The 12158-nt window shown below is 42.6% G+C and overlaps 1 protein-coding gene across 4 annotated transcripts in view; it reads right to left on the bottom strand.

The window, feature by feature from the left end:
* Positions 1–12158, bottom strand: part of LOC135399102 (WASH complex subunit 5-like) — a 57019-nt gene that overhangs the window by 2035 nt on the left and 42826 nt on the right. For 3 of the 4 annotated variants that reach the window (XM_064630799.1, XM_064630800.1, XM_064630802.1), the window contains exons 2-23: positions 11358–11585; positions 11139–11245; positions 10895–10979; positions 10731–10831; positions 10446–10638; positions 9641–9793; positions 8633–8746; positions 8348–8525; positions 8132–8259; positions 7598–7727; positions 6816–6928; positions 6562–6728; positions 6385–6460; positions 5198–5449; positions 3706–3888; positions 3421–3600; positions 2404–2531; positions 2164–2254; positions 992–1166; positions 831–910; positions 656–759; positions 36–165 (exon numbers count right to left, since the gene is read on the bottom strand). In XM_064630799.1, coding sequence (XP_064486869.1) covers positions 36–165; positions 656–759; positions 831–910; positions 992–1166; positions 2164–2254; positions 2404–2531; positions 3421–3600; positions 3706–3888; positions 5198–5449; positions 6385–6460; positions 6562–6728; positions 6816–6928; positions 7598–7727; positions 8132–8259; positions 8348–8525; positions 8633–8746; positions 9641–9793; positions 10446–10638; positions 10731–10831; positions 10895–10979; positions 11139–11245; positions 11358–11585 — 3096 coding nt within the window. Of the gene's footprint in view, positions 1–35; positions 166–655; positions 760–830; positions 911–991; positions 1167–2163; positions 2255–2403; positions 2532–3420; positions 3601–3705; positions 3889–5197; positions 5450–6384; positions 6461–6561; positions 6729–6815; positions 6929–7597; positions 7728–8131; positions 8260–8347; positions 8526–8632; positions 8747–9640; positions 9794–10445; positions 10639–10730; positions 10832–10894; positions 10980–11138; positions 11246–11357; positions 11586–11903; positions 12027–12158 lie in introns of those variants that run through there. The other variant, XM_064630801.1, reaches the window with a different exon arrangement.

Raw genomic sequence — 12158 nt, 5'->3', positions numbered from 1 at the left:
GGTTCATGCCTTTGCATACATGAGCAATAACGCACCTTCGAAAGTGGATTGTACATTCCTGCCCATTCCAGGTAGGTTGAGAGCTCTGTGAGCAATAAGTTATCACCTTTGGGATATGGCTTAGTGGAGTCTTTGTAATGAGCTTTGATTTCGGCTAGCACCGCGCTGTAATAAAAGCGTATTCGAAATTATAAATTGTATCTTGGATAGTGAAAAGTGTGCATCTAAGTATCCATATCCACTGTGGATTGGACTGGATATGAAAGAAAAATATGGAGACTGTATAAAATCCGCTAAATTTCCACTGTGGTATGATGCAATACAGTTTACACCAGCGTTTAACATCTAACTGTAGACGGAAACAAAAATTCGGATTTTAGACAAGTCTCTTACACACAGTACATGCAGCACATTACGATACAATACAGGTTGTATACTAGGGAACCACTAAGCATGCAAACACAGAAGGCTGTTCAAGAAAAGAGTCAGGTTGATAAAAACAAACTACCCAACTTGCAATTTTCAGTACTCACAGGTTCATTCTAATTAGCTAAAACATTCGTATCCTGCAATTCTTCTCCAGTTAATTGCTAAAACTAACCACAGGGGAATTGTGAAGTTGCAGACACGTATTATGGCAACATCACCGACTTACTCATTCATGTTCTGCAGCGCACTTGCCAAGTCTTTTGAGTCGAACTTGCAAGACGTGTTCAATTCATGCGCTATGCCTTTCCGGAGAATCTGCATTTGGCCAACCTAAGTTTAAAAGTAGCGTAATGTGAAACACAACACTGAAGATTCCACAGAAATTTCAAAAACGCAGTTACCTTAAGTATGCTTTCGAGAAACGCGGGCCAAGTTTTAGCTACTCGGGTCAGAGCTGGGCTGTACGTCTTGCTTACATTAGCTGTAGTGAACAAAGAAGAATGTCAAAGGGCGGTGCTTGGCACCTTCAAAGAGTGCTGCTGAAGCAGAGTCAAGCACTCACGAATGAGGCTGTCGAACGGCTGCAAGGAAGCGCTGAGGTTGGCTAGAAGGTCCTGCCACGATTTATCATTAATCATGGCTTTGTCGAGACATTTCAGTATTGCTTGCAGTTCTTTGACAATCATGAAGCAAAGCAAGCGATCCAAACCGGTAAGACCTGGCGTACCTACGCTATTCTGTAATTAAGGTGAACAATAGCGTACAACATTAAAGACTCTTTTATAGTCACCCTGGCACACAGTCAAGTACAGGACGTAGTCATCCTCTTCATGAAAATAGCCCATCCTTCATTGCATTCTATGTGCTTCTAAAGCACTTACAGTTGTCATTGTAGGGAGTCTGCCATGTATTTATATAACAGCATTATCAGCAACGTCAGCATAAGATTAGAACTGTGCGAATATTCAAAATTTTGAATATGAAACAAATATCTGATGCTATTCGCGACATATTTTCAATGTTTGAAATTTTCAAATATTTTTCGAGTAGTACTGATTCGCGAGGTATCGATGTCCTGTCGCCATTCGGCAAGTCGGCTTCGCCTCATTACAATAAAGAGCTAGGTGAAGCTCACTTCACGATACCACCATTGTTCTCTTGGTGTGCGGCTTCATTCGGCTTCACCTCATTGCACTGGAGTGTTAGGTGAAGCCTGCTTTACATTTCTTTTTACAATACTCTGCTACTAAAGTCTAGAAATTTTGTGAGCTCATGATGAACACTGTGCTCTGGGTATTGCAGGTTCCAGTAAATGTACTCCCGACTTCAAGAGTTATGCTCAGTGACAGATTGAAATATGTGCAGTTTCTAAAAAAATACAGGAAATTCATAATATTAACATAGAAATGAGGAAATGCACACAAAGCAGGCTGCTTGGAACATGTTGACTAGCTCTCAATGCAGTTCATCCCACTAACGTAGTTTACGATACACAACACAGAGGGACCCTTCTCTCACAATATATTATGCTGGGTGAGAATAATCTAATGAGCACAGCACCACAAAATATTTCACCATGAGGTATTTGAATTGGGCCTTTTCTGATTATTCAAATTCGGTTCGGCACCTGAAGAAATTATTTGATTCAATTTGCAGTGAAAGTGAAATATTCGTAAGCTATTCACAGTGCAAATTTTGCTATTCGCACAGCTCTACATAAGATATAACCGTCACCTGTAGTAACGAGAATACTGTCATGTTGATGATTTCAGAATGACTTTTGCTGTCATACCATCCTCCAGTTTGGTTAATGTACACCGTTATTCTGAAACCAGAGATTTAGAATAAAGTAAATATCTGCACATAAATGATCTTGTGCATACACACATGTTAATTATTAACGCGTTCAACGCGTGCAATGTGCACGTGTTACTTACTGTGCTTCTGCAACAGACAGTGATATTCGGTACTTGCCTTGGATCAGTTACCCGCAGTAACTCTCGAGCTAGCCTCCCTATGAAATTTACGGATAACTGGTCTGTGGGCGGAAATCTTGGAATGGGGATTGTCCGCGACTGATATGAACTGTGCCAGTCCAGTACCTGGAATGCAATGCCGGATGGAAAAGTGAGTGCCGAGACAACGGTGCTCCCATCTGTCTTGTGCTCGCACAGCAGCTCAGGAGACCCTTAGCATCAGACGTAACTCAGTACACCACTCGGGAAGGAAATTCAGTGGGGCTTCGTTAATTTTGTGCAGTTCCAAATACGGACTCATTAATGGCATATTTGACTCCAAAGTCGAATCGATTTCAGAAGCAAATGGTTGAAAGAGTTAATGTCAGATAATTAAAATCAATAAAGTATGGATAGTTGTACACAAAAGTATTGAAGTTAACTTGCACCGTTTTTGCACTGTGACAGCTGCAATGGCGCATGCACATCCACTGCCACAATCTCATTCCATTGTTGTAACAAAAGTATCAACATTGTATTAAATTACACAAATGTGTGCATACAGTAGCAAGACTTGAATCTAGGATAAATAATGAAAATGCACATGAGCTCTGATAGGACTTTGTGTAAAGCTTTGTTTTCAGCTAGTAAAAGATGAAAAGAGCATTGCAAGTTGTGCTATTATAACAGGAAATCACCTCCAAATGCAAGAGATTTACCTCCAATGGCTATATGGCCCCTCTACTCCCAGATGTTGATTGGTGCTTTATTGGCGCAGCGATAACTTCGACCATAATGTGCCAACTATTCCCAGATGTCAACGGATGACCTTGTAAGGCTACCACTCACTTTTGGTCAACACATCAATGAAGAATGCTTTACCATGTACCACTTATTCCATTTTCCCTACTCCTTTTACTTCCTGGTCTCCATTTACTAATTCAGCACTGTTTGCATTCAAATATTCTATGCTACTCTATATGATTTTTTATTTCATCCACAATGTACACAGACTTAGAACTAAAGTGTGTCTAACCTTCTGCCGCAAAAAGGCATTGCATTCCTGCTCAACGTTGTAGTTGATGATGCGAGACACCTCCTCTTGCCACACCTTCAGGCCATATATGCACACATAATCTTGGATGTACTCAAACGATCGGTAATAACCATCCATCACCTGGCCTAGATCTTTCAGCTTTGGCACCAGCTCAGTTGTCTACAAAAGGGGTCCTTACTATTAGTCGAGACACAAAGTGTAAGAAATATAGCGATATAAAGTAACACGAAGGATCAGCTTAGGTTAGTGAGTGCTCACACTTACTTTCGCTTTAGGATTGAAGACAAGACCCTTATGGAGAGCCATCATCACCTGATTGACAAGCTCCTTCCGAATGCCATCCTCAAGCAACTGCTTTGGATCAATTTGTACGATCCCAACGAGGGTTCGCTTCATCATCAGTATTCCTTCAGTGAACACCGAAATGGAATGCGTCAATTTTGCAACCTGCGTGGTATGTTAATCCATGAAGAAACGGAGCCGCAAAGAAACGTGCAGGCAGGGAAGTGTCAGGAACACACACACACTACGTAGCACACGTCGGTGTCCTTTGGCCAAACTCATTAATATGCATCGTTAGAGCAGTCAAACATGCATGTAAACCTTCTGATTGCCACAGCGGCCCAGACTAGCGTCATTTTTGTTTCACACTGCTACATGTGCATCTTAAGGTCAAGGCCGGTATGTCCCAGTAAGTATCACGCATGCATACGGCCTCGTGTTTTTATGGGGGGGTAATCCCGGTAAAACTGGTTTGTAACCCCTGTCTTGCACCGTCATTACTTACGGTACAACCTGAAAGCACAAGAAAAGTAGCTTGGCAAAGTGCCAATTCAGCCACTAGCACGGTCACTGCAGAATGCCGTTTTTTCACTGCAGAATGCTAAGCGCTGCACATTCAGCACAGCCGTTCCGTATCTTGTGTTCACCTAAAATCTGAGAAGCACTCTCTTTTTTTCCACCCGGAAACCTGCTTTTCCACCAGATTTTACCTTGTTTTACGACTCCCGCAATAAAACCAGATTTTTACGCCCAGATTTTCAAAAAACATAAAACCCCAGAAAACACGTTGCCCTATGCGCACATCTTCGATCCTTCATGTGCAAGACTATAGTGTAGTGATGTTAATCTGACTATTGTAACAGTAGCAGTACGCATTTGGAACCAGAGCGTCAAACCGAAACGTTTTTCGGTTTGTTTCATGTTCGGGTTCAGCCTTAAAGGTTCAGGTCCAGTTCAGCGCTGGAGTTCACATATATCGGTTCGATTAACCGGTTCGAGGCTGTGAACTGGTTTGGAACCGGTTCGAGGTTCTAATATGCTACAAAATTAGAGGTAGCCCCTAGAAATGATACAAGATATCTTAGTTACGTTTTTTATGCACTTATTTCTGCTTTTTCGACCAACAGGAACCCCTTTCATCCCTTCCCCGAGCAACGTGCTGCCAGTCTAGGCAGGCAGACCACTCGTATCCCCACATCGCCCCCCACCACACACCATCCCAAACCGAACCAGTATCCCGAACCGGTAATCGAAGTTTTTAGATCAGTTCGGTTCCAGTTCAGCTCCAAGATGGCGCTAGTAATTACGATTCAGTTCCGGTTCAGTTCCAGCTATAAATTACGGTTACTTCCAGCTTTCGGTTCGGTTCGACGCTCTGTTTGGAACCCATTCTAACCCTATTGGCCCTCCGTAGTACCAGCTGCGGACACTGGTGCATTCTACGTAAAAAAAGTTATAAGCAGACGGCACTCACTTCGTGGCGTTGCTCAAGTTGTGCGTATGTCTTAAGCTGGTCCTTCATGAGGCGCGACGGCAGCTCTTTGATACAATTTGTCTGCAGCTCAATGATCCGAGCTAAAAGACCAAACATGGTCTCCGGGATGATGTGCAGCACCTTGCGGACGTACGCCACCAGTTCGTTGGAGTAGTACTGGGACACCGACACAAGGTCAGGGCTGTTGGCTTGGTTGATGCGCATCAGTGGCAGATCCAATGCAGATGCCAGCTGCAAGCCATTACAGGGCAGAAGTCTTAATTAGAGTCCTGGGACACGGACGTTAATTATGGGCAGGAAGGATAAGGTCGTATAAACACCGTATCTACTCACGTTGAAAGAAGGAAGTCACTGAATAGGTTAGCGAGCTGGGGGACTCGAACCCACATCTTCTGGATTACCGGCCCCAGGTGTCTTACTTTCAAATGACGCACCCTTGGAAGTCGCTGGAGAGGCATGTTAGCTTAGCTCAATTGGTAAGAGCCCTGTACCGGTAACCCAGAAGATGTTGGTTCGAGTCCCAAAGCAGGCTAACCTTTTCAGTGACTTCTTCTTTCATCATTAATTTCTTAGGCACTTGAGGCTCTGTATGTATTTGTTCTTTCTATCTGTTTCAGCCTCAGAACATTAATTCCCGTCATGTTCATCTACTCGCGTATTAGGCGCACCCCCAACTTGAAACAGAAATTGCCAAAAACTACGCCTGTAGTTTTTGGGCAAAAAAATGTGTGTCTTATATGCGAGTAAATGCAGTAGCTACAAGAAGGACCCTAGCAATTCCATGACTCCAAACTTACGCTGTTAGTTAATTAATTCGTGGCAATTCATAGAGGGGCACCATGCCCTTGTACAAGTAGGCGTGAAATTGCGTTACAAGACATCTCAGCAACACGCTGTGTAGGTACTGCACATCTCTTCAGTCTTTCTGAATCACCCACCAGTACATTCTTTTACTCTACTTCGGTTGCAAAGTTCATGCACCCGAACATTAAATAAATAGGCAATATTAAATACTTCCAGATTGAAAGAATTTTCTCGAATGAACTGCTGTCCTATAACTTCCCTTCCCTATTTTGCAATTTAAATACCAAACTCTCGTTACATGCACTTGTTCCACTCTTGCAGAACATTTTACAATGTTGCAAAAATGAATGGTGGCTGCGTACCTTGAGAAAAGTTGCTCTCAACTTTATAACCATCGCTGGTTCATCCTTGATGCCTTTTTGCATGTATGGAGTGTAACTGGGGAGACAAAAGGACATCGACAGTTGCCAACAATATTGTGCACCATAATCTCGCACATATTGACAAAGTATAGTGGAGAGGACGGGAAACTAACTAACCTGTCAATAATGTTCCATGCATAAGAGAGGTCAGCAATGACTTCCAGAGTGACTAATACCTCTTCTTTCACATTGCTGATACGCAACATGCTGAGGAGAAATTTGCGGGTCTCCGCAAGAAATTGTTTCACTTGGAGGTTACTTTCAAGCTGGTGAAATTGCTCCACCTGTAAGGTTCATACTACAGTTAATCAACACCAAGCAGGACACTTATCAACACAATGATTCATATGCTTCCATGAGTGTCTCCTTGCCTCCTCAAGTGCCTGTATTAGTTGGACAATTTTCCGTCCAGTTGCTGTCATGTCTTCAAAGCTCAGTGAGTCGATCTGCTTGCTCATTTCAGAAAACCATGCCTGAAGGTTTGCTGCAGAATGCAATGGGTATTATTAAATGCTACGAAAAATACAAACTACTTGAACGTCTGTATTTTGACGTTTTCTTTCAGATAAAATCAACTACTGTGAAATGTTCTCGAATTTCGTGGATTGAAGAATTTTATGGGTACGTAAACCTTCCGAAAAAGAACTAACACTTTGTAGACTACAGTGTAATCCCATATTTTTTCACACCTTACTGAGGTTGCTACTGTAAGCATTTGAATTGCTTTCAAGCACAAGCATGTGAAATGCGACTTTTATCAAATGTTGTACAGCAGGTGCGTCACAAGGGTACGTGTCACCCGGTCCAGGGACTCTTTGCGTCGCTCCCCCCATAATGCATCCTTTACCATACCAGACGGTACGCGATAGATAACAATATCATACGACATGCCCAAAAAAATCATGTGCTGACAGAGGGCTCCTCATGCTGCTGCAGAAGAAGAAAAGTGCTGGTGCAGCGTGTGACACTCTTCTGTCGCGTCACCCGCTGTGGACCCCCCTAGTGACGCCACTGCTGTATAGCCATTCTTGAAAGCTAGTGGGCATAAATGCTGTGAGTGCCTTACTTGCAAAACACTTGGGCCACAAAACTGAAGCGTCTTACAGCAATTAAAAAAATTAGGCAAAAAAATGGCTACACAAGAAGCTCATACCATTTTTTTCGACTCGCGTCAAGGGCTTTGTGCCCGAGTAAACTTCTGACAGTTCCATCAGTCTCTCGACACTTTCTTTTTTGTGCACATTCCACTTGTCCTGCTTCACAGACAGCAAGTGCTGGAAAAGCTGCAATGATGGAAAGTGCCAACAATGCAAAGAATGTAAGCAATGAAAAGAAGTTCTTATCACTAGAGGTGAGCACAGATAAGGCTGACAGTATCTGCATCCGCACAGTATCCACGCGTGTAAGATCCGCAACATATGCTCAGGATGACGCATTTCCACTCCATTTAGGATTCCAATCGTGCTGCCAATTATGGCTCGCGCTAGGGGGCGCTGCCAGAAGCACTGGAGCTTCTTTGCGGATAGAATGCGGATGCGCACCGCCGTGGCGTGTGGTTCATCCGCTCTTTATCCGCGCAGATTTAAAAAATGTTATATTTCTGCCCGCAAACTTGGATGTCTCACGGATCTGCGGATACAGCCACACCTGCGCACATCTCTCTACTCATGACTGTATGAAGTGTCACCTCCTTGATCTTGAGCTCAAACTGCGCTGTATGCAGCAGCAATTGGAAAACACTGAGGGCTTGGTATTTGCTCTCTTGCAGCACCTGTTCTCTGAGCTGCTTGCATCGCTTGTTCGATTCCCCTCCAGCTGAGTGACGGGAAAAGATTGGCACGTGAATCCACTACAAGGAATTAACTTGCAACGGTACAGTCCGTGCGTAACAACACATATTTACTCTGTGAAAAGTCAGCCGTATGCAGCAATAGCCAACGCAGCGAGACATTGCACTCTCGCACCGTGTTGAGCAGCTTGGCCACATTGTCGAGCACAAAGTCCTCAACGAGAGCCCCTTCCTTGAGGAGTTGCTTCAACTTTGGTGTGAGCTTGGATAAGCGCTGATGGTGTCTTGCAGCCTGGAATCAGTAAAGCAATTTTTCCAATTTTGCTACTTCCACATGCATGAGCATTTGCACTTGCGCAGAATACTGTTCATCGCCCATTCCTTTTAGCGTATAGTCACCTGTTGCTTGACGTTGTTGTTATCCAATGTGTTCTGCAGTGCCTGTCTGGCAGCCTTGTAGGGCTCCCATGCGTCTACCAGGTTCACTACCATGCCCATGTATATGCTGATTACCTGACATATCAAAACAAGTGAATGGAGAAAGAAACTGAAATATAATGCAGGATAATACGCACTTGTTTAATTGCATCTGAACCTCGAGAGTATAAACAGGTCTGTGGTATACGTAACTGACTCAGTACGAGGACTAATCAAAAAGTATCGAGAATGGATTTTTATGTAGAAAAGTAAAATACGTACAAACTTGAATCTAAATCAACAATGAGGGAGTCCCCTCCAGAAACCACACACTTTGCCCAGCGATATGTTTTTTTTGGAAACAGCAAAGAGCCCCATAATAGCAAACCTGAGCGGGACAAGAACATATAGACAACACCACACAGCCGCTCAATTTTGCCATTATGGTGTTCATCAAATAGCTTGCCTGTGTCTATGCAATTTTATCTGTCAGGAAAGAGCTACCTGGTCCCTCCCAAACATCCTGAAATCTGCTTTCTTTGAACAGCATTTTTATTTTCGGAAAAAGGAAAAAAATGTCACAGAGGGCAGTCATCTTGGGGACTCAAAAATGGCAAAAAAAAAAAAATCAAAATGTAGTTCAAAGAAAACAGATTTCAGGATGCTCAGGAGACTCAAACGAATATGCCCAGACAGCTCCTTGCTGTTTCCAAAAAAAGACTTCCAAGAATGTGTGAAGTACATGGTTTCCGAATGGGGCTAACTAGATGATGACTAATTATCCAATTTGTAAGTATTTTGCTTTTTTAAACATAAATTCATTCTGTATACTTTTTGGTCAGTCTTTGTACACAGTTATTAAACAACTTGACCATTAATAACACATGTGCATGTGAGACTACATTAAACTACAAAGACCACATAAAACTGGATACAAAGTCTTCACATATATGTGCACTCATATGTACTATATTAATGATATCGACGTACCCAGTTGTCAGGAAAATACTTGTCGACTATCTCTCGCATTTTTGCTTGCTGGTTGTTTAGTACGTCAGGATTGAAATACAAGGCCACATATAACATGGCTGCTTGAGTCGCCAGTGCTACACTGCGATGTTCTGGGAAAGGGTATGCAGATATCTGTAGGTAAAAAAATCTCGATAAGATTAACAACAAAGGAGAAGTAATAAAGTAGCAGCCCAAGGATGAGTACAGAGTGAAATTTTGAAACACTGAATTGGATTGGAACTAATATAAAAAGCTAGAAGAAAAAAACTTAGTTATTTGTATACTGGGCATCCAAGGAACTTGAGTAATGTAACACATAATACAACAGATAAGCAGAAGATATTAAGAACAAACGTCATAATCATGGACACTTCTACAAACTGCCTAGTGGGCCTGAGGGTATATATACGGGTTGAGGGTATATGAGGGTTGAGGGTATATGAGGGTTGAGGTATACGGGTGTACGAACCATAAGGGTATACGGGTATATGAGGGTTGGACATGCCTTATAACATGTCCACACACGAATCTGCACATGTCCACAAAAAAATCGTGAAACCAATTGCATTTAAAAAAATGAAGAAATATGAAAATCAGGCAGGTTTTTATAGGAACGCAGTTATTCACATACAATCAAATGTATGTTTCAAATTATAAAATAGCAGATTTCTTAAATTCATAAACCATCACAGGTGCCATTAGAAATTTCAAGTACGTTAGCAAATATAATAAAAAAGTATTCTGAAGAAAAAAAAAGAGAGGAAAGGCTTGAACTCTGCAGTACCTGGTTGTAAATGTCATCTGAGCGCAGTCGTCCCAGAACCACATTAATGTACATGGGACTGAGCCGAACACGGCTAAAATATTCCTCTGGGTAATTGGTGGGACGCCTTGCACCGGGTATTGAACTGTACCCTGTACTGCGGAGGAGTTTGCAGACGTCATCAAAGTTTGAGTCATGGCTGGACCTCTGAGCGCTAGAATGAGGAGGATCAGCTATGAAATTTTTATGTTCACAGTATGCAATTGCATTAATTGGGTAGGAGGAAAAGTGTAAACCATGCTGTACCTGTACCGGTAGTACGAAACCAGAACTCTCTCCCTGACTATACCGTCGATTTTTTGGTCCACAACCAGGAGAATTACTCCACAAAGAAACAACGCTTCGCACTGCGGTAAAAAGAGGCATGCAGCTTTGATGCACTGCATGGTATGATGTTAAGACAGTCCTACCATGAGTTGCCTTCCGTCTTCATTAAGTAGGACAGATTCCATCGACTGCTGTATAAAAATGCCTTCGTCCAAGTCATCTAGGAACCTGTATGGGCCAGGTGACACAAGGAAATAGTTTTAGAATAAAGAAGAGGAGTTTAAACAAAATGAGACTGCATGATTTATTTTTATTTACTTTTTTTTTTTTTTTCTCTCCCTAGTCCCAGCCCTGCCTATGGTGCAAAAGTTATAAAACTCCACCAACCTAGCCAAATCGACTGTATATTTGTGCACACTTTCGAAGGCGAGGTAAAAACGTGTGATGATCTCAATGTAGTTTTCTCTGAATTCTTCATCTTTATCATGGAGTTGCTGAAACAATTAACAGCAACAGCTCTAGCATATCTCTATACAAATTTCAGCAAGTTATCTGTTCTTGAACTAAACATGATGGCATGATGTTTTGTGGGAAGGCATCACTCACGGCATTGGACTCTATCTTGTTCTCGTGGTATTCTGTAGCTTTGAAGTAACTGTAGTCAAACAGTATCTCTCCATATCTGCTCACATCAGCTTTGTTGTCTAACCGAAAAATCGGTGGGACGACTTCGGAGAGCCGCAGCAGCTCTGCAATTATAGCATTTCCTCGAGAAACAAGCTGAAGTAGATTCTGACCACAGGCGTTGTTTTCGGCCAGGAAGTCCATGTAAGGCTACAAGTAAAACACGGACGATTTTATTCTTTTTGAAAACGTATCGTGCTGAGCTGCTACGGTGTGGCACAGCAGAATAATCTATAAACGAGCACCAAGCATGAACATTTCGTGAAGGGATTGTATTTCAGCATTGTAAGCGCTTAACGGAGCTTAAGCAGTTAAAAGGCAAAGACAAACTCCCAGCTAAGATCCATCATGAGAATCTACACGCCCCTTCAATGTTGTCTTTGCCCGGCGTTTCATACAGAAGTTTTCCGTTCTCCAGTTCTAGCTCCTGTATTTTTTATCAGGAAGAATCGGGAATGTTCATATTACCTGTTATAATAGCTGATGCTCACAATGACAGACAAAAATCCCAGAGGATCACAGTAAACATTGCAGAAATCGCGAACTGGACAGAGTAGCGAATGTCAGTGCTTTTAGTTCCGCGAAAAACCGCTACGTAAACGTGAGCGCTGGGGTCGGCACGGGAGTTCTGGTTCCACTTTAGGACACCGCCTTTCAGTGTGGTTCGTTGTCAAGTCCCACAAAGCGTTAGAACATTGTTTCCCATGAAAGGTGGCTCGGTGC

Source organism: Ornithodoros turicata, chromosome 6 (genome assembly GCF_037126465.1).
Source record: "Ornithodoros turicata isolate Travis chromosome 6, ASM3712646v1, whole genome shotgun sequence".
NCBI lineage: Eukaryota > Metazoa > Arthropoda > Arachnida > Ixodida > Argasidae > Ornithodoros > Ornithodoros turicata.
The sequence above is the reverse complement of the archived record's forward strand: the minus strand, read 5'-3'. Positions and strand labels throughout refer to the sequence as shown.